This window comes from Haliaeetus albicilla, chromosome 9, assembly GCF_947461875.1.
Source record: "Haliaeetus albicilla chromosome 9, bHalAlb1.1, whole genome shotgun sequence".
NCBI lineage: Eukaryota > Metazoa > Chordata > Aves > Accipitriformes > Accipitridae > Haliaeetus > Haliaeetus albicilla.
Window position 1 is genome coordinate 30,639,574 of NC_091491.1, and position 20,383 is coordinate 30,659,956.

Sequence of the window (20,383 nt, forward strand, 5' to 3'; positions counted from 1 at the left end):
GCTTGACAAATGGTATAAGTTGCAGTGGGCAGATGAATCCCAATAAAGCTAGGAAGACTAACCACTTTCTTTTATTGAAGATAATAAGACGACACTTCAATCTTTTATAAAAGAAGGTACTTAATCTCACAGGAGCTTCTGTTGGAAGACAAGCCCATCTCATTGCCCAGGACAAAAGCAGCTGGGAAGCTGATGCAGAATTTGAGCTGAAGTGCACAGCACACACCTTTAACTCTTCTCTCATGGAGTAACTTCACTCCGAAGGGAATTTGCAGGGCTCTAGTCCAACCCCCTGCTCAAAGCAAGACTGGCTTCAAAATCCAATGAGGTTGCTCAGTGTCTCGCCAAGTTGAGTTTTGAAAATCTCCAAGGCTCGAGATCACCTCTCTGAGCTCTTGTTCCATTCTTTGCTCATGGTGATTTTTCTCCTTATATCCAGTTGGACTTCTCCTTACTGCAGCGTGCGCCCCTGGACGCTTGGCCTTGCACTGTGCACCTCGTTCAGCTCCGTGCTTTCCAGCAGCTACTCGCCATGGCAGACCCCACATACTGGGCACACCATGATCAGTGAGGAGTGTGCTCCAGCAGACAGCTGTGGGCAGGGGCTCAGAGATGGCACCGCAGCTGGGACTGTGCCACCACACAAGTCCTAAACCCCAGGTTGCCGCAGGACTGGGCACTTTCCCTACCTGCACCCAGGCATCCGATCTTGCCCCCAAACACATGTCAGTCCTGCAGTGTACCCAGATTGTCATGCTAGTGCACCACACAACACTTTCCCAGCTCTCACAGCACTGAAAACACTCCTGAAGGGATGTGCAAAGTAGACGCTGGAACTGTTAAAGACAGATAAAAGCAACACGATCTGGTCTGGCCCTTAGAAAAGCCGTAGTGAGCTTTTAGTGGCAGGAGCTGCCAGGCAGAGCATTGGGACCAGGTACTAGCAGTGCCTTACGCTGCTAAGCTCTTCCTGCAGACAGGGAGAGACAATTTTGTGCTTGCTTCTTAAATAAACTGGGCACTTCTCCAAGTGTCCTGCTGTCATTTTAGGTCAACAGGATAACAACAACTGTGAAATAAATTAGGCCTCATCAAGATGTTCACTTTCAACAGAACAGGCTTTGTTAAAGTTTCCTTTATGATGGCAAGGCTAACTTCCAACTGATGAGGCTGCTGTGGGAATAGACACAGAGCATAATGATCCTACTGGCTGGAATGTGTGCATCACTTAATGGTCAGTGCAAAGGGATGGAATAAAATGGTTCTAGGTATCTCATGATATCAGGTGCTGCACAAACCCATGTCCAAAACCTGTGGGTCCAGTGGTGACTGATGCCAGGAGACTGACCTTCCTTCTTACCTGAGCTGGGGACACGTGCTTTTGTTTTTCTCCTCTTTGACCCACTTCAGTCATTAACCTCCCTGCATTTCTAAGCTAAGACACTTCAAGAGAGGTTTGAAGTCCTGTGCCAGAAGGGGCCGATGAGAGGAAGCAAACATTACAGCATTGGCAAGGAGCACCAAGAAGCAGGTGTGCGATTTCTGTAGGTAGCTGAATGGTGCCTGTGGGAATTCAGGCTCCCTGAAGAACAAGGAGAGCAGGAGCCTGCAAGGATTAAAGTATTATAAAGCACACCAGGGGTAATGAATGGGATGATTGCAAAGAATGAACAAAGAGGAAACTAAACTTGTGCTTACATGTAACGTAATGAGGGGCACTAGGAAAATCATGAGCTGTGCATTTACAGAACAAGGGCTTTTGTTGACTTTCAAGTTGGAGAGAGAACCCGTGCAATCTGAAGTCAGGTATGATGCTGCTGCTGACAGCTCGGTTACTTGCACAGAGCAGATGTTTGTACAGGCTACCCTAGAAACTGCAAGGTGCAAATTAGCTCTGCATCTCTGCCCGCAATTTTACATATACGCTTGCAAAGGTTGTAGTTTTGGTGATTTTTTTTCTTTTTCCCCTCAAGTGAAACAGTGTTAAGTTTCACATCAGCAAAAGAGACCGAATGCCTTCCAAAAGATCTCCTTTACCAATGAAAGTGAGAAGTAATACTAAAAGTGGTACATTTGCTACTTTCTTCCCTCATCTGCTGTGCATCTTTCTGTAGACTTGTAAGTCAGAAGAACAGAACCCACCAGAACAGTATGTTATTCACTTAGCGCTCTGCAGAGCGGTGCCTGCAAGCCCACCCAACAGAGGCATAAGAAGCCTAATAAATGTGATAGGTAGTGGGTGAAGCACATTGGCCGTTCTCAGCTATTCACAGTCACTACTGCCTGGATGAAACATCAGCACACTGATGTTGTTAGGAGTTTGGTGGGGGCTGAAGTCAGTGCAGTTCTTGCCTAGCAAGGAGTTTGCTATATTCCACCCTCAAAAATTTCTAGATCTGCCTAAAAATCACCTCTTTTGATTTCCACCTGCCCATCATTTTATAGATTTAAAAAAAAAAAAAAATCCTGTGTTATCACTTCTGCCAGCCTTGTTTCCCAAGCTGCAGGGTGGTAAGCAGGCCAAAAGGTGAGGGATGGATGTGTTCTACAGTCTCAGTTGGATCCCTCATTTCAAGTCATGATTTTGTATACGAAAGTTTACATCCACAAAGCATTCTTGTTCACTCAACAAAACACTATTTTGCATGTGCAGAAGCTATCATGGAGTCTCAGCAGCCCTGAGTGCAAATGAAAAGCTAAGTAAAAAGACAGGCTCTCCAAAATGCAAGGATTATGGTTGTCTGTGCAAGTTTCCTCAAAACAAGACAGATCTGTGTACCCTCTAAGCCCTCCCTTGGGTGACCTGTAGTGAGAGTTTTCCAAAAAATGGGCAACATTTCTCAATAAACCAAAAGGCCAGATGATGAGAGCTGAGAGGAGGAAGAGCAAAAAAGGGGAACAGCAGTGTGAAAGTTGGCGCTGTTAGCACACAAGGTTGACCTCCACAACTTTAAAAGTGTCCCAACCAGCATTTTTAGCAGGAAATCACCCAACCTTGTCTATGCAGCCATGTTACACAAAGTGGTACATGTACAAGCTACATTCAATTTAGACTTACTGAGGGTGGCTGATTGAAGTAGAAGGAAGTGTGCAAAATTCAGGGGAAACATTCAGAGACAGGTGGATGCACACACTCGGTCCCATATGATGGTTGCTGACCACACCAAAGGATCCTTGCAGAGGTCCTTGATGCAGGTAGCACTGAGCATCTTCAGCCCAACATCTGCAACAGGAAAAATCAGGAGGCAGCTCATTCCTCTGCGGTCACACTGGGAGCTGCCAAGTTCACGTCAGCCTGTGCAGCAGCCAGTGAATTTTACCAGCTGATGACTGCAGCGTGGTCTGGAGGACACAGTGCCTCACCAACAGCAGCCTTGGAACTTTTGAGGGACTAGGGCTTTCCAAACACATAACCCCCTCCAGGCAGGTAGCACCCTGTGTGCTAGCTCTGCAGAAGCTATCCGAGAACCAGCCCAGCAACCTTGGCAATTTCACCCAGAAGCCAGACCAATTATCCCATCTCAAGTGCCACACTAATATGCACATATGGCTTTTTGGTGGCCAAGCTAGGCTCTCCACCTCATTGGAGAGATGCATCAGCTCCCTGGGGACAAGCTTAGGCAGCCTAGCCCAGCCTGATGCTACTCAGTAGGGATAACACATCTCATGCTTGGTTCCCTTTACTTTCCCCCTCTTTCCAGATAGTGGCAAGCTCCATCAGAAGCAACATGCCACACCACCACTTTGGGTCCTCCTGGCTTTACATGCTCACAGGATAAGTGATAGTGACCACTGAGACTGAATAAATGAGCTGAGGTCTGCCATTATTGGCAGGGTGATGGGCTTGTAACCATGTTTGGGGAGGGCAAGTCCCAGCTCTAGAAATTGCCTCTCGTTGGCCACATACTGCTTTGTTACCTCAGTTGCCATTTCCACAAGTGGCTGTTCTCTAATGTCCTATGAATGATGGAGAGGGAAGAGGTTCTCCAGAAAACTCGGCAGGCTTCAGCTCCAAATCACTCTCAACCTTCCTACTTCCACTGCCTTTACTGGGAGACTAGCTTCTGTAGGTGACGCTGCTCTTGCAAATACACCTCACAGCACTCGGTGTCTCTGCCAGGTTCACAGGCACTGCTCACACTCATCATCCAGGATGGACTCAGGACTTGCAGAAAATGAGTCGGAACATGGGGGGATCAAGCTCAGGGTAAATCTGATGGTATAACCAGGTCATTCCAGATCATGCCTCTTCAGGACATTGTCCTGGCACAGGGGTCAGATTAGTCCCTACACAGCCACACCAATATTTACCATTCACGAGCATCACTGGAAATTACTTTGAGATCAGCAGGTCACAGCACACTTCAAAGCAGAAGAGGTTTCTATATTGCCTTCATCACCTCAGCCAAGTAACCCCAGTCAGTAGGGATGGGAGACTGAGCCTGGAAGAGGTACTCCAGCTCAGGATTAAGACAGAGGCGAGAATCATACCACAACTGCCTCTGCTCCCTGCTTTCTCTCCATGGGCTGCCTCCTCCCACATCCAATGCTTTCACATTCCTGCATTACTCTTTCAGCCCCTCACTGCAGGAGGATACTTTGGAGCTGGCTTGTTCTCTGAGAAGTTGAATGGTTTTCTGACAGCCCCCAGCGTGGATGTGAAAGCCAGGCAGGCATCCTTACCCTCCACCACCTTAACCACGAGGAGCTGCTTCTTTTTAGTATGATGCCCATCTGATGGGAGCTGGTGATGCTTCCCTTTGCATGCTCCCTTGGTTGCTTGCAGTGAGGTGGCAACTTGAGCTGTTTTACACTCTGCCTTGGACCTTTCCCTTTTCTTTCTCTAAGCAAGGATAGTTAAACCGTAGCATCTAATTTTATGGCAGTAACAGGCCAAGCAACAGCTGGGTCCTGAAGACAATCACGTAGAAGGGGGAACAAATTGCATGAGTCAGACTAAAAGCTTCATAAATATTGACTGGTTTTAACAGTCCCCTAAGGAACAGAGAATCTCATTTTATAACTATATGTCCCTCCCCATTACGCACTCCCTCCTCTCGGGGAGATGCGAGGGTGGTTGCTCTGCTGGCTTATGTGCACAATATTTTAATTCCTTTCTGCAGTCAAGCTGCTCTGTCAGGGACTTTGCACCACACATCAGCAGAGTATCTGAGCGCCTTCCAGTGGTGCTTTAAATAACGGGACTAGGGTGGATTTTGTTCTCTCAAATTTGCCCCAGGGTAGGAGTGACACAGTCAGAGGAGAAATCAGATAATAAACATGTAAGGGATGAAGGCTGAAGAGGACAGGGTGGTTTTCAGTACCTTCTACTCTGATTCCTACCACGTAAAGCACAGTTGGAGACAGAGGAGCAGATAGATGCAATAGGAACACAGAAGAGACAGATGGTGTCAGGTCTACAACGGTGATACAGGCAAGAAAGGCAGACACTATGGAAGAGAGAGAAAGGACTTGGCTAAAGAAAGTGGAAACAGTTTGTTGGGCATGTGAATAGACAGAGGTCATAGAGGCACATGGTGGGACAGGGGGGGTACATTAAGTCACTGCCCAGGATGGGGAGCAAGATGACTCCTGCCTATCTGACATTGTGTATGAAGCTCACCTCATCCCTGCTGTGAGGGCAGCTCCCCTTTCTTGCCTACTAAAAGCTCACCAATGTCTCCCTGCTTTGTCAGGGCTGCCAAGCCCCTACCCTGCCTTTCCCTCTACAAGGCACGTCCTCTCCTCATTTCCAAACTTTTTTGTCATCCCCCCCCCCCATCTTATTCTTAGAAATACTCGAGGCAAGAAAACAGTGATACATGAGTCTCCCCATACGTACAGCACAGTATAAAATCCTGTCTCTACCAGCTAAGACTACCTGGTTGCAGCCAAGTCCCATCCTTGGTGCAGAGGTTGCAGGACAGTTCATATGCCCTTTCTCCCAGCCTTAAGTAAAGGCTGTTCCCTGACAAGGCCTCCCACAATGGGTTGTTTGCTTTGGAACCAAGCAAATTATGGTTAAATGAAGACCATAAAACCATGGCAAAGCCCACGGATGCTGTTGAGGCTCACCTGAAATACCTGATGCATGTGATGTTTTCATGTGTTCTCAGGAAGCTCTGGAAAATAAGAGAATATCCTCTCTCACTCCAAACCCCAAATGTACAGCATACAAAGTGGTCTGCAGACCTTACACTCCAACCTGGCTCTGGAAAGTAACCCTTTCATGTTCTCCTGCTTTCAGCAGCTCAACACTGCCTCCTGCATCTTACAACTCACTCAAAACCCAAACTGTATTCCCTTTGTCTAAGTCTTACTCTGAAACAGTAAGGGTTACTGCTTGGGGGTTAAACAAAATTAAGGTTATTGGGGGATTGCATCTCTTCTAGAGGCAGTCCTAGCTTCATTTCAGCTAACAGCAAAGCCTAAAGTGACTTCAGAGAAACTGGGATTTTGTATAACATACATGAAAGCCTTCACCACTCCAAGATCTACCAGTCTACCTGGCAGAGGAGTCTAAGCACAGAAAGAAGCTGAACATTTTGAGGAAGATGATGTCTGAGAGCAGCAAGGGCAGGCTGTTCCCTAGGGAACAGGAGGCCAAGTGCAGTGATGCTGCCAGCAGGACAGGGACCCATCCCAAGGTGTGCAAGCAGGGCAGGCCCTGAGACAGCAGCCAGATTCAGTCAAGAGTCCCAGGGATCAGGGAAGCCCTTGACAACGAGGCAGATCCAGGGTCAAGCTGGAAGTCAATCCACTAGTCAGAATCAAGCCTGATGATAGCAGCCAGGGTCAAACACAGCCCAGTGAACACCAGACAGGTCTACACTGATGGAACATGTCCAAGGTCAAGCAGGGAAGTCAACCTGCAGGTCTGGCTCCAGATCAGTAGGGACCACAGGCAGGCTGAGCTGCAGACCAGCATTCTTCCGACACAGCTCAGGCAAAACCAGAAGGAGCCCAGGGCTGAGCTTAAATGGGGCTCCTCAGCCTGTGGGCAGAGATGGTGGTGGAGGCCCCAGCTGAGGCTGCTCAGGACTGTTAACACCCTCAGGGCCCTGACACATGTACTCATCTCTCTCACACTCAGAGCTGGTGCAGCTGAGTTTAGTGGCATCTGCTTGGGCCAAGTTTTCTCCATTACTGCCCTCTGGACTGGTCGGCTTTGTCCACCCTTGCCAATTTTCCAGTTTGATTGTGTTTGATTACCTGAAGTCTGTATAGCTTTATGAAAAGAGAAACTTCTGCACAAAGAGGCTTAGACAGACTAGGACTATGGGAGGTAGAGATGGAGCTCGCATCTTCGTGTTCTCACTATCTTTGAGTTCTAGACACAAGTGCTCGGTGGATGATGTGGAAGACATTATCACTGAGTGAAGTAATAGGGAGAATATGGAGACTTATGTTGTTTTCCTATTGAGAATAAAATAGGTAAGAACAATAAAATGTAATAGTATTTCCAGCACCTGGACAAATGGGCTAAAAGCAAAGGAATTTTCCAGGTGGGAAACTTACAGAAGCCCAACAACTGCGAATCAACCATCTTGTAACTGCAACAAATGCAAAAAGTCCACTAGCATCTGGCAGTGGCTCTTGGGCATCTATCCACCCACCCACCCACCCACTCACTGAGAGCATCCAACCCCCGCAGCATCCAGTAATCTCCCTTCTAGTATGTAAATGGAGAATGGCAGTCCCTCACCTTCACCAGGGCCCTCACTTGAAAGGACTGGCACACTCTATATGTGAGTTGCTTTGGGGGCTGAACAGTTGCAGTGACGCAGAACTGAAGTTTCTCCACAGTGAAAGAGGAAATCCCAGGGAATAACTCATCTTCCTGAAACAGCCTGCCAATAACCCATGATGCCTTATAGCCAAGGGTAGGAAAAAATAGTCAGAGATCTGTAGATTCTGCATAAACTTATATGAGATGGAGAAATCCACCTTCTGTATCAAGGCAAAACAATTTCACAGCAGATCTCAAGACAGACTGGTAGGGACCTGGAAAGCCAATTAATACCAAGTAAAAATGGACCTGACCTTCCCTTAAGAATATAGTTTTAAGTCAGAGCTACTCTTGCCCACCTGGGACTCCTGTGCAAGGTGGTGCTCATCAAGTTATGGCCTCTGCTTCATGGGGCTGCTCACCTCTGACCAGTTTGAAACAGGCAGCTTAGGGAGACAGAGGTGGCTGTAAAAGTGTTCCCAGTAGGACATAGGTGTCCTTCAGTCCAAACAGAACTTTGTGAAGACGGGGAGTTGACCACTGGTTCACAAGACTGAGGGAAAAGATAAGTTTGGTTTATTTGTACGTATTATATCTGCAGGGAAAATTTTGGAATATTTCCTCAGTAGAGAAGTATTCCTTAATGGAAGCATCACACTCATTTTCATAGGCACTTCTTGCAAAAAATCTGAGCCTCTCCTCCCCCATTTTTTAGTAAAAAGTAAATATTAAAAGGGATATTAAAAGGCTAGTAATTCTATAGTTATCCAAGGTGCACAGCAAGTTGTAGGGAGGGCTGGGGACCAGAAGCCAAATGCCCAAACATGGAAATGATATTGTCTTTTAGTTAAGATGAAGTGCAGGTACCGTCAGCTGAAGCTACGTTGGGTAATCTGGCGTGATGTGGTGTCAAAGAAGCACACAAAGTGAGTCACTAGGAGTGTATGTACAAGTCAGAACTTGACCAAAGTGTAGTACAGATGATTCAGTTCTGCAGAAGAAGCAGAAGTGAAGAACGAAGTTTAGCACTGTTACTATTACACTAATTTTCTTGGTAAGGTTGTAACAGAAGACTAGTAGCAGGTCCCTGATCAATAGTGATGGACAGGCAGCAAACAGAAGCCAAACCAAGCTGTAGTCATGACCTGAGAAGACATGGAATGTGTGTGATGTGCCTCAGTACTTCACTCTCAACTAATAAAATATGGCTGTGTAGCCAGAACCAGCATCTGACCTTCCACTTCTTTTTTTCGCCAAGAAAAAAACTGAAGACAGTTGCCCATCCTTGATGTATTCCATAGCTGCTGCCAAATCTGCACTCCCCCACTCAGACATAATCCCAAAATAGGGTGTGATGCCTTTCCCGTTGACAAAGGCATAAGTCACGGTGAGCAAGACACACTCAACATACTCCAATCAGTCAAATGAAAAGAGCTCTCCCCCTCTGTTTCCCACCACTTCAGCACTCATTATATCTCACATTAATTAATATAGGCACTAGGAAGTGAGATGATAAATTACGAAAACCCATTAACCTGATTCTGTCCAAACTGATGACATACGGCAACTTGAACGTTAGACAAATCTTCCTTGCTAATGTGGGAGTCCTCATGTCTGAACATCATTAAAGCAGCAGCCCCGAAAAAATATTTTTAATGTATGTACGTATGGAATGTATATCAATGTGCGTGGACAGTGCATGCATGTGGGAACATCAGAATTCATTAGATCAGTCTGATATGAGATGTATTGAACAGGTTCCATCTGACATCCGTTACTGGCTTGTTCTGTCCACTCCCAAAGGAGTGAATCATATTGACAGGTTGAATTATATCTCAAGAGATATTTTTCTCCCCTCCTCCAAAGGCCATTTGCAATCACAGCACATCCACTGCCTCTTAAAAGTGAGCTCATCTGGCACTGGGTTGCATTGAAGTCCTCCACCGTGCCTGAAGGAAGAATGCTTTTGGGTGGTGGGAACGTGGAGAAGATGTGGTCTGTCCAGCTGTTCCTTGGAGTGCTAACCATCTTGACCATCGCTGTGTATGTCCCGTCTACACATGGAGAGCCTTTTTTACTACAAGGTAAGCTGCAAAACAGACTAGATGACACAGGTAGGTAGCTATCTTTTTGCTTTGCTTTGCTGCTTGTCATGGCCAATGCAACCCTCGCTTATCTGTGAAAGAAAATAAAATGAACCTTGAGCTATACTAAGCAATCAATTAACATGGGTGCTACCCAGAGACCTGTTCATATTGGCATGAGCTAAAGCTGTCCTGGTCTGCAGCTGGTCGTATGACACATTCTGCTAATCAGTAAAAATATCAGATCTGGTGAAATCTGGTAAGGGTAGCTCTTTCTCTCCCAAAAAGAAAATTTCCAAAGAAAAACATTAAAATATCAGAGAGTAGCAATTCCAGTATGTACCATATGAGATTTGACAGCTCATAAATGTCAGTAGTAGGGTGCTGCTGAACTTTTTTTATTCACAAAACTTCTTTTTATATGTTCTTCTCCCATAATTTAAATTAATCTTAGCTTGAATTTATTCTGCAGGGAGATGTCAATCATTAATCTTCTTTCTTAAAGAGACTTAGCAATGGAGAAAAAAAAAAAGAGCAGCTAAATATAGGCTTGAAAATAACATTGCTTTTCAAATGATTTTTTCTCTTATATCACCTATTTATTTTTCTAATGACAACCAAAACATTCCTGAGGCCACTCTATCTAAATACTGCTTCTGTCTAGTTTTTACTCAAGTGTTTATAGTGGTTTTTTTCTGTAGCAAATCCCCCAAATGACTAAAAGTAGCTATTATAAAATCATAACTGTCTTTCAGACTTAGGAATGAGGTTTATAGCACTCCACGCTAACTACAAGTTTTATACACTGTGTAGCTCTGCTAACTCCCTCGGGTTTATTTCTAGAGATCACAATCAGGACCAGCGGCTTCAGCCGCAGTGTGAGGCAGGGTTGAGTCTGGCCAAATACTTGGAGCATCACTTTGGCCAGGGCCCCTCTGCTTCTGCAGATTTATGTGACTTGAGCTAATGGAGCTGATTCCCACATACTCTTGAACGCCCTTACGGCTCATCTGGTACAATGTTTTGTCTCACATGTATAAAAAATAATTGCATTCGTCCCATCACAGCTATGTAGGGCTGATGGCTATATGACACCATTTTCTCCTTTCTCACCTCCTTGAAAGGAGTGAGCAGAAGTCCTAAAGATCCTGGAAGAAGAGAAAATAAGACTTTCTGCATAATTTCTTAGTATTTTCCATGGATTCTGTAGGCATGTTATAGGGCTTTGTAGGGTGTGGGGCAGGGATGTTCAGACCAAAGATTTTGGGGAATGGCCATTCTTCCTGTCAAGTCTGGCATCCATTCTGTAATTCTCAAAAAAGAATGCAGCATTCAAGTTTCAGATGATTCTGGAAATCTGTTCAGCAGTGCTGGGAGGGTCTCAGAGCCTTCAGGGCTCTGATTAGTTCCATCCCATGCATCCATCGGTTTCTGCTGAACCCTTGCCCTTCACAACCATTCATTTGAGGGCATAGCCACAACCACTAAAGCAAAACCACTGAGAAAGTTCCCTAAAGGGACCTCATAGAGAGGTCCAAATTGCTTTAGGACAGCAGCTTGGGGAGGTTTTTCCTGGAAGACAGAAAAATTCTGCATGGCCTACAGCTACTGTAAAAGTCTTCCTCAGGAATAAAGAGGCTTGCTTTAAACTCCCCCACACTTTGGCTCTGTTCAGGAAGAATCCTTTAATACCACTGGCAAGCAGACAGAGCAGCCCCAAGGCTGAGTGAGTGCTAGAATAGACTGCGAGGCTGCAGGGCTTTTCAGCTGCGGTACCCACACGTCAGCCCTCACGAGGAGTGGGTTCCCACCTCTGTCAGCCCCGGGAAAGTGGGTGGTGTGAGTGGGGGGAACACCTGCAGTTTTGAGAAGAGAATATCTCGTGGGCTGCTGTCTGGCTTTGCGGAGGCAGCCGCTACATCTGCCTTGCAGAAGAGGTCGGGACTGTCTAAATCAAGGTGATGTCTCCAGCTCTCTGCAGCCAGCCATGCCAATGAGGCTGCAGTGAGACTGGCCAGCAGCCTGGAGCTGGCAGGGAGGGCTTTCCCATCCTGCACCTTTTCACTGCGCAGCCCTCGCTGCCTGGACATTTTATTCTGTGCTCACACATCTTCCTCTTCCCTCGAGCTCCTTCCACCCTGACGAAGTGCTGACAGGAGACGTTTTCCTTCCACTTCTTAACCTTCTTAATTTTTCTTTTAATGTTGGGGGCTGGACAGTCCATCCTGTTGTCATTAGAGATCGAGAAAGGTGTGTTTTATGTGCTGCAGAGAACCGGGTGCTTCCGGAGAGAGAAGACACAAATCATGAGGACACACTGCTGACTCTGCTTCTTAATAAGAAACTTGCATGGCGGAGACCGGAAAATATTGGTAAGTGAAGGGGATGGGAGATCTCAGCTGCTTGAACCTGTGTTTGCATGAATGCAAGGAACCTGCTCCTCAGGTTCCTCAGAAATATCAACTGCTCAGAAAGTGGAAGCACCCGGTATGGTGCCTACATGTGATTAGTGTTAGATGTTCTCCATCATGGGGCTCCTGGACCTGCTTTTCCAATGCGATGTAAAGCTGCCCCAAACCACACACCCTAGATTCTCAGACACTCGACACTGAGCTGGTGAGGGAGCATGTACGTGTACATAAGTTATAACAGGAAGAGATGCTGCTGAGTCCCCGTGCCCCCGCTATCCCTGAGACATTGTGTACTATGCCTGGGGCATGGGCCAGCCTTGGGAGTCACCTCTCCACCCCCACCCCATACAGCCCCACGTGCTTTTGCGAGACAGCTCAGTGTCTTGCCGGTACGCTAAAACCAGCAGCATCTTGTGAGCACACGGGGCAGTGGGGCAGCATCAAGATTTTGCAGAGAGAATACAGCTGAGATCCCTTGGGGTCAGGTGTAGGTTGGGACAAGGGTAGTGGGACCTCCTCTCTGAGCCTAAGCCCCTGCTGCTGCTGGAAGAGGTTGAGACAACAAGGTTTTCCCACACGGTGGAGAGGCCAAGGACAGGCCATGTGGAAGCTTTTCCTGTCCGTGCTCTGTGAACAGACACCAAATTTCAAGCCACCCGCATGTGACTAAACTCAGACCTGCTGAAGATAAGCTTGGGCTTTCCATAACACTACGCACAGCGATCACAAGCGCCATATAGATTACAGGGGTCAGCTATTCCCACGGCCACTGCAGCCGGGGGAGGGTTTGGGCTGTATGTGGTGGTCTCAGAGCAGGAAGCTGCCCTTCCCTGTGAAAACAGCCGAGAACGGGGCCAGGCAAAAATTCTGTTATGAAAATCCATTCATCAAAATCACTCAGTGCTCTTCCCCAGCCCCTTGTTAATGCAGTGAGGCAGTGGTTAAACAATCCTGGGACAAATAAACAAACACAAATAAATCAAGTCCTTATACTAACAAAGGCATTCTTCTTGCAAAGGGGATGCATTCGAGAAATAACATTTTTATGATTGGTTTACGGATTATTGCACTTATTACTCCTAGAGGAAAGGCTGCATTTTATGCCAGACAATTGAATATAATGAATCTCTGAGCAGAGCACAGACAGAGGATTTACAGCAGGCAGTTTCTCAAGGCTTCATCCATAAATTAACTTCCTTCCCCCTGCCTGAGATAATCTGTTCCAAATTTCAACCACTGTTAATTTTCTATTCATAGCAGTCATTGGCCAAGCTTACGGTTTGCGGAAAGTCAAGCCAAAACAGGCACTTGAAACTCTGAAAGAGGTAAAAATGTGTATAGTGGCACTTTTGACTTGTAGATATGCAGGCCTGGCTGTCTTTACCTTGTGGATATGTAAAGACACGCTTAAGAGGAATCTACCTGAGGTCATGGCTGGCAGTGCCAGCAAGAGAGCCCCCACGTCCTGACTCTCAGCCCATCCCCATCCACAGACCATCTCTCAAACCCAGCCCTGATGTAATGGATTTACTTAGGAACTGCTGCTTTTTCTGTTGGATGAATATCTGTCAAAAAATATTCAGGATTTTTCAACTGAATTGTTTCCTTCTCGAAGGAGAAACTGAGAAGGCAGTCATCTCTTTCTTGGCACCCTCCTGCTTGGTTTCAAACGTTTTAAAAAAAAGCCCAAGTCTGGCGATGTGTCTGTAGGCTGAAGTCATATCTGAAATCAGGGGGAAATATGTCCTAAATCCCCTTGGAAATGCAGACCAACGCCTGTGGCCATGTTAGGAGCAGACAAAGGAGGCAGCTCCGGGGCTGGTTTTTGGCTTTCTTGTGGGGCCCAGCAGAGACACTTTTTAGCTCTTTCCTGGCTCCTCTACTTATTTTAGTGCATTTTTTCCCAAACTGGCACTTAAAACCAGCTGATCACTTTGCGTTCCCCTGCCAGGAGAACTGCTGTAGTCCAGTCACTCAGCTTTGACTGAACTCATTCTGTCATGGTGCTGTCCATTGTTTCATCTATTTTATTAAAAAAAATTAACTGATTTTGACATCAGTTTGAGTCTGGAATAAGACACCTCAGTCCTCAAGAGGAGTGAGATTAAAATCCCCCATCACTTCCTTCAGCTTTCCCTATTGCTAGTCCAGGACTTTCCCAACTCAGCTGGAGGTTTTAGATCCCATGCATAGGCACCTAACTCTCCCCTTGTCCTGGATGGGATATCTCGGGGCAGTTCATTCATCCATCTGCATTCATCCAACAGTCTAGTACAGTACTGCTCAGCCTTGAGATCTCTCAGTCTGACCTGTGAAGCTGGTCCTCAGGTCCCTGTGCTCCCCTAACATTTAGAATTGTGGAATCCATGCACTCGCTGCTATGTTACTTTTCCTGTTGAACCACTCTGCCAACCCTGATGTTTGCTGACTTATAAAGCAGTAAGTTATGCTAGGCTAAATCTGTGTCCTCTGACTTCTGCCTGCATGGGTGATGTGAGGATAAAGAAGTCTTAAAGGAAGCAATGGGCGTTCATGTAAAGGGCCAGTGACAGAAAAGCCAGCATTAGAGATTTACTGTTATCAGGATAAAAATTAAAAAATAGCAAAGAATTTCACCCGAGTTGGTGTCACACAGTATGTGACCTTGTTGGGCCAATTCCCCTAGAGCCTGGTGAACGATAAAGAAGCCTCCCTCATAATGGAGAATTAGGGTAAAGTCCCATAGAATTCAGCAGCAAAAGCCTGCTTTTCTGTCACTGATTCTGCTACCATAGATTTGGAGATCACTAACAGGAATTAAATGATAACTAGGTCTTTTCTTGTCAACCCGTGAAGAGGTTAAATTAAGAAACTGTTTTTGATTTGGGCTTTGGGAAGCAATGCAGATACTGATGTTACTCTCTCCCTTCTCACAGACTGGGAGCTGGCAAAGAAATTTGAAGAGCTTGAACAGGTGAGAGGAGCAAATGCACAGACACATATATACATACGGTTGTATGGATAGCTAAACAATTGTGCATACCGTCTTTATGCCCTATTCTTCTATTTTTGCGTGCTGCTACTCTTCATCCTGCTGCTATAATGTAAGCATGTATCACACAAAGAGAGAAGCAGAACCTGGGCTAAATGGCTGCACAAGCTGGAAAAGATAAAAAAAAAAAGAGCAAGGCTATAGACTAGTGCAATAAAAGCTGAGGCAGCTCCGAGTGAAAGGCCAGCAAAGGCCAAGCCAGGAAAAAAATAAACGCCAAAGGAAATCTCCATGGAAGAAAAGGGAGGGCGAAGAGGCGGTCATGCTGCCTTCCTAGGCATTATATCAGCTGGCTGCACTAGGTAATGGGTTGAAGTTAGAGGGATAGCCACTGCACACTTAATTCAGAATGATTTTTGTCTGGGCTCTTTAGTAGTAAAGGCGGCCCTGCCCAGGGTCAGAGCCCTGCTGTGCTGAGCAGAGTGTGCACGCACACAGATAGCAAGAGGAAGACCCATACTACACCCAGTGCCCAGGAACAGGGAAAGGTGTGCAGCAACCTTGATATGCTCCCACTGTGCCCCAAACCCCGCAAGCAATGGAAGCCCTTTTTCATCTTTCTCAGGCCAGGTCCAGTGGTACGCATGGATCCGGGAGATCCTGCTGGGTTCCACTTGGCCCTTTTCACTTCAGACTGAAAAATCACAGTGTGGCATGCCAGATGGGAGGCTGCCAGCTCCTACCCTAGCCCCTCAGTCCAGTGCTGAGGGACATTAAGCTCTGGCTTCCTGGGAGCAGCGTTGCCAGAGCAGAAGTATAGATGATGGCTGTAGATGTTCCCAGTCTACTAGAAAAGAGCAGCTACAGATGGAAGAGAAATACCATGGACTTTCCACATTAGAACCAAGGGAAGTTAGCAAGAATGGGGGGTGTGTGTGTGTGTCAACGCAGAGCAATGGAGAAGCGATGCTCTCTGCTGCAGTGGCTGGATGCCTAGAGACCTCTGACTCGTAGTGGTGCAATATCCTTCTACACAGCTTCCTCTCCACAGGGGTTTGCACCCTGGGGCGTGGGGGGGAAGAGCAGAGAGTGTCTTCACTGCTGCCACCAAACAAGCAGCTTAATAGAGGAGGACATGAAGAGGTGTGAGTGCTCCAAAGGCAGCTCCTCCTGGAACGGTCCCACTCCAGAGAAGACCCTGTCCTCCCCAGTGATGCTGTCAGCCAGGCTGCCTGTACCTCCTGCCTCTAAGCCGCCCTGTGCTTGCCAGCATGCTGTGGAGCTCCTCACGATGGGGCATTTCTTTACTGCTGTGTTTGTTTTTAAACAGCTGGAGAAGTTGAAGGATCAGCTCTCAACTGAGGAAGGGTCAGAGGTGGCCTATGCCTTGGAAAGTCTCTCAGCATCCCAGCCCAAAAAACGTGGTAGGTTTTGGGTTAGAGCCCTGCAGCCATCCTGTCCAGCTCTCATCTCCATGGCTTCCTTTCTGCAACAAAGGCAGTGACAGTAAGCATGCCCCAAATATGCTGAAAAACAGGTTGGCAGCTTTTCTAGCAGTCCTGGCCCTCTTCTGTTAATGGCTGGCTGGTGTAGCAGCTCTTGAGAAGGACTGTGTACCTAACCCTGCCTGCCGTCAGGGCAGATACCTGGGTCTGCACACCCAGGACCTCACTGGAGGCAGTCAGTGTTGCATCCCTCTTTTCACAGAGGAACACGGGGTTATATGAGCAACGAGTGCCTGTCCTGGAGGGGGTGAGTTCTGTATGAACACATCACCACAGCGCACCCGTCGCTTTGCTCTGGGCACAAAGCTAGTGCTGAAGGCATAATGAGGCATGTGGGCTGCATGTGTTCCCCTCTGCCAAGGTCACTGCCTCCCTACAGAGAAAAAACGAGCACTTGTTTGTGCTGCTGAAAAGCAGCTAAAAAGGATGTGGAAATCAACCAAGAATGCAGAGAACTAAGATCTGATAGGTCCCCTAGTTGGTCTCCAAGCTTTGTCCAGTCTGTATCCAGTGAGTCAAGAGCATATCGCACCAGTGGTCCTGCAAGACAGCCCCGACAAGCACATGGACAATGCCCTTCACGCTGGCTTTCAGTGGATTCCTCCACAAAGCAGGGGCACCTGTAAACCAGAAGTCACCGATGACAGATTGGGCCTAAAAACAAAAGAGCTAGTTCTGCCTTTATCCCACATGCTCTGTGCATGTGCAAGCTGACAACCTGCCAGACGGGCAAGAGAAAATCCCTTTGTGCAAGGCTTGCTTAAGTACTTAGGTGATCCTTAGACAATCTGCAATTTATAAGCAACCCTGGAGGCTGTCATTAACTTGGCTAATCTAATTCATGCCCCCACCATTCTGGAAGGTTCAAATGTAGATAAAACTACTTCCCCCTGCCAGGTTTAAATCAGATTCTGCCAGAAATTAAAACAGAGAATCTTTGCCTTCATCTAAAGTCCTTCCAGTCTGGGAGGAGCTCGTGTTTCAGCATGAGCACTGCTGATTCAGTAGAAACTTTTCCCAAGATCCTGCTTTCAAAAACCAGGTAGAAATCTCTTCTCATATTTGAGAATAGGAGACCTACGCAGGATTCAAAGAACAGGGCATGCTGGTGATACAGCTATTTTTTCCAACACCAAAATGTGCATACTTCCCTAACCTAGTCTCCTTAGGAGATCTCACAGAGATCAATGTTGTTTGCAGGACAGTTAGCAGCAGAGTGACAGAGTGACTGGGTTTTAAAAAAAATTGTAAGGACCAGATTCGGTCTCTCCAAGTCAGTATCCTGCTCTTCCAGTCAGCCAGAGGTGAAAAACCCTGCACACACCTCTTGAGGCAGCAAAACTGCTGGCCAGTAGACAAGAAAAAGCAGATTCCTGATATTGCTGAAGTAGAGCAAAAGGAAAAGCAAACCCTTATAAATCAAGCAAAACGGAAACAACTTTTAGACCCCTTATTTACATTATATGCGGCTAAAAGAAACACCTTCTAGAGGTGTTATATGAAGTCAAAGCTGGTTATTGAGATGTGCCCAGAAACCACAATGCTGGCCTCACCCCCTAACTCTCTCGAGACATGGAGCTTTTGAAACCCACTCCAGGGCTAGAGCAGGAAGCTGGAAAAAGTCCCTTGGGTGCTAACATCCTTCTCTTGTATCTCTTCCCAGCCTGCTTTTGGAAATACTGCATCTGAAGGCTTGCCAGGACTGGAGGATGAAGATGAGCCCTTCCCCAAACTTACTTGCTGGGTATTGATGTGTTAAGAGTTTGTTCTGTTCTCTCATCGTGCTGCTAACTTGGATGCCATCCTCCACAACCGCACCGCAACCAAGTCTAACAGGGACCGTGACAGGAGCTGGTAGCCCACTACCACTCTTCACTGTTCCTTCCTTCCAGGTTTAACCTACTGTCATCTTCTACTTGGAAGATGCTTCCCCACTTTCCTTGCTGTCCTGCGCGTGCCACTCAGTCTGCTGCTGCTGTACACTCTTCCCCTTCTCACCAGATCCCCCGAGGCACCAAACACTCACTCAGTTCCCCTGAGCTTGGGCCTCTGCCCACATCTGCAGACGTTGTTCACGGTGGTGTCTGGGTTCCCCGTCGCCTCCTACGAGCAGGTCTGCGGTGACCTAACACCCGCTGTTGGGACAGGAAGGCGGACTGGGTGTAATGGGAAGGGCTCAGGGCTGCCTGCCTCGGCTTGCTGAGCCAGAGCTGTTCCTCACCGTGGCCCGTCAGCGTACACAGTAGGTTTGGGGGAGGACAGGCACAGAAGTCTGGATCCTTTGGATGTCATTCCAATAAAGATTTTCTGTTGCACAGAAGCACGTGCTGTTTTCTTTCTCACCTCCTGAAGAGGCCCAAAGGGCAGCACATTTGCCTTGATGTAGGGTCTCGTTACCTTAATGTTCATGTGAAGCTTACAATGGGAAAAAGGCTCCCAATAACCACCTAGTATAGCAACACTGGCCTGTTTTAATGTGCCCGAGGAAGAGGCCCTTCCTTTTGAGCAGAATTAGGAATGAGAGTTGGGTCTTCCTCATGGGTATGTGTGAGCTGCTATCCTCATAGGACTGGACCAGACTCGCTGATTTTTGCCTACTCACCTCAAAGAGATGTTTTGGCAGAGATTTTTGGCTCATCTGGCTGGTCAGTGCAGATGCTGGCTGGCTTTTTCTACTGCAGAATTATGTCTGCTCCTGTCCAAAAGGAAGAGATCACAATCCATCAGTGGTTCCTACATATATTCATCTTAAGTCGTGTTATCCATGTTTATTTGCAAAAACAAAGGCCCATGTTCCCAAGGGTGCAGAATAAATCCTGATGTTACCTTTGAGGTTTCCAACAGTGTAAATAAGAGCAGAATCTGGTAGCCACTGTGAATGTGTGGACTGATTTTGACTAGAATTGAACTGTCTCTCCAGCCCAGTCGAGTCATGCTATTTAACTGTAGCTTGCATACTACATATTCTTCAAAACTTTACCTCTCCCAAAGCTGTAATTACCATGCTACATTCATTGCCTTGGGCTCTGGCAAGAGGCACACGCTTACCACAGCAGTACCTTGTATGTACTTCATTAACAGGAGATCTATTCATCCTATTACAGGCCAAAGCCAGCATCTATGGAATAAAACCAGCTTGATTATATCAGTGAGGTCTAATGACATGCAAAATACAGTTTGCTGTTAACATTAATTCTTTGTTATTTCCTTGGTAGTGATTCAGAACACGTTTCCCATTTTTTGTTGCTTTTGTGTAAGTGAAAAGGTATGTGGGAGCATACTTTCCCATACCCTGACAACCCCACCAAATCCAGCAAATAATTATAGCCTATTGCCAAGAGAAGGGTCCCTCTTTCCTTAAGAGTTTGGTGCTCCAGTTGAAAGGGAGGTGTATTACAAGAGCTGCACTGGGTGCCCCAAGCTGGTGTTCAGCTCAGATGCTTTCAGCTTGCAGGAAATCCCAGTGCAATGAAAGGCCAGAGCAGCAGGCTCCATCTGTTACCTGCTAGCTGTAGCCGTGCCTTGCCGACCCGGTCTGACAGCTCATAGGCAAGTCAGGAAAAGGAATACAGCGTCTGTGGCTATTTAACAGCTTGCTCTAATCCTACACACAGGAATTTCCTGGAGTGCAATGCACCATGCTGCATAGCAGTGATCTGTAGCCCACATGGTGTGCTACATCC

General features: G+C 46.9%; 1 protein-coding gene across 1 annotated transcript; it reads left to right on the forward strand.

Moving 5' to 3' along the window:
• Positions 1-9,527: 9,527 nt before the first annotated feature.
• On the forward strand, positions 9,528-19,020 carry UTS2B (urotensin 2B). The gene is made up of 5 exons (XM_009921083.2): positions 9,528-9,813; positions 12,084-12,185; positions 15,140-15,177; positions 16,526-16,619; positions 18,364-19,020. Exons 1-5 carry the CDS (start codon positions 9,690-9,692, stop codon positions 18,387-18,389), a joined length of 384 nt encoding a protein of 127 aa, XP_009919385.1. The 5' UTR covers positions 9,528-9,689; the 3' UTR covers positions 18,390-19,020.
• Positions 19,021-20,383: the final 1,363 nt, after the last annotated feature.

Excerpts from the sequence above, each read along its gene's own strand:
- UTS2B (XM_009921083.2), top strand. The coding sequence starts at position 9,690 with ATGCTTTTGGGTGGTGGGAACGTGGAGAAGATGTGGTCTGTCCAGCTG. Across the intron at positions 9,814-12,083 it reads AGAGCCTTTTTTACTACAAG|AGAACCGGGTGCTTCCGGAG; the intron begins GTAAGCTGCAAA and ends TATGTGCTGCAG. Across the intron at positions 16,620-18,363 it reads ATCCCAGCCCAAAAAACGTG|CCTGCTTTTGGAAATACTGC; the intron begins GTAGGTTTTGGG and ends ATCTCTTCCCAG.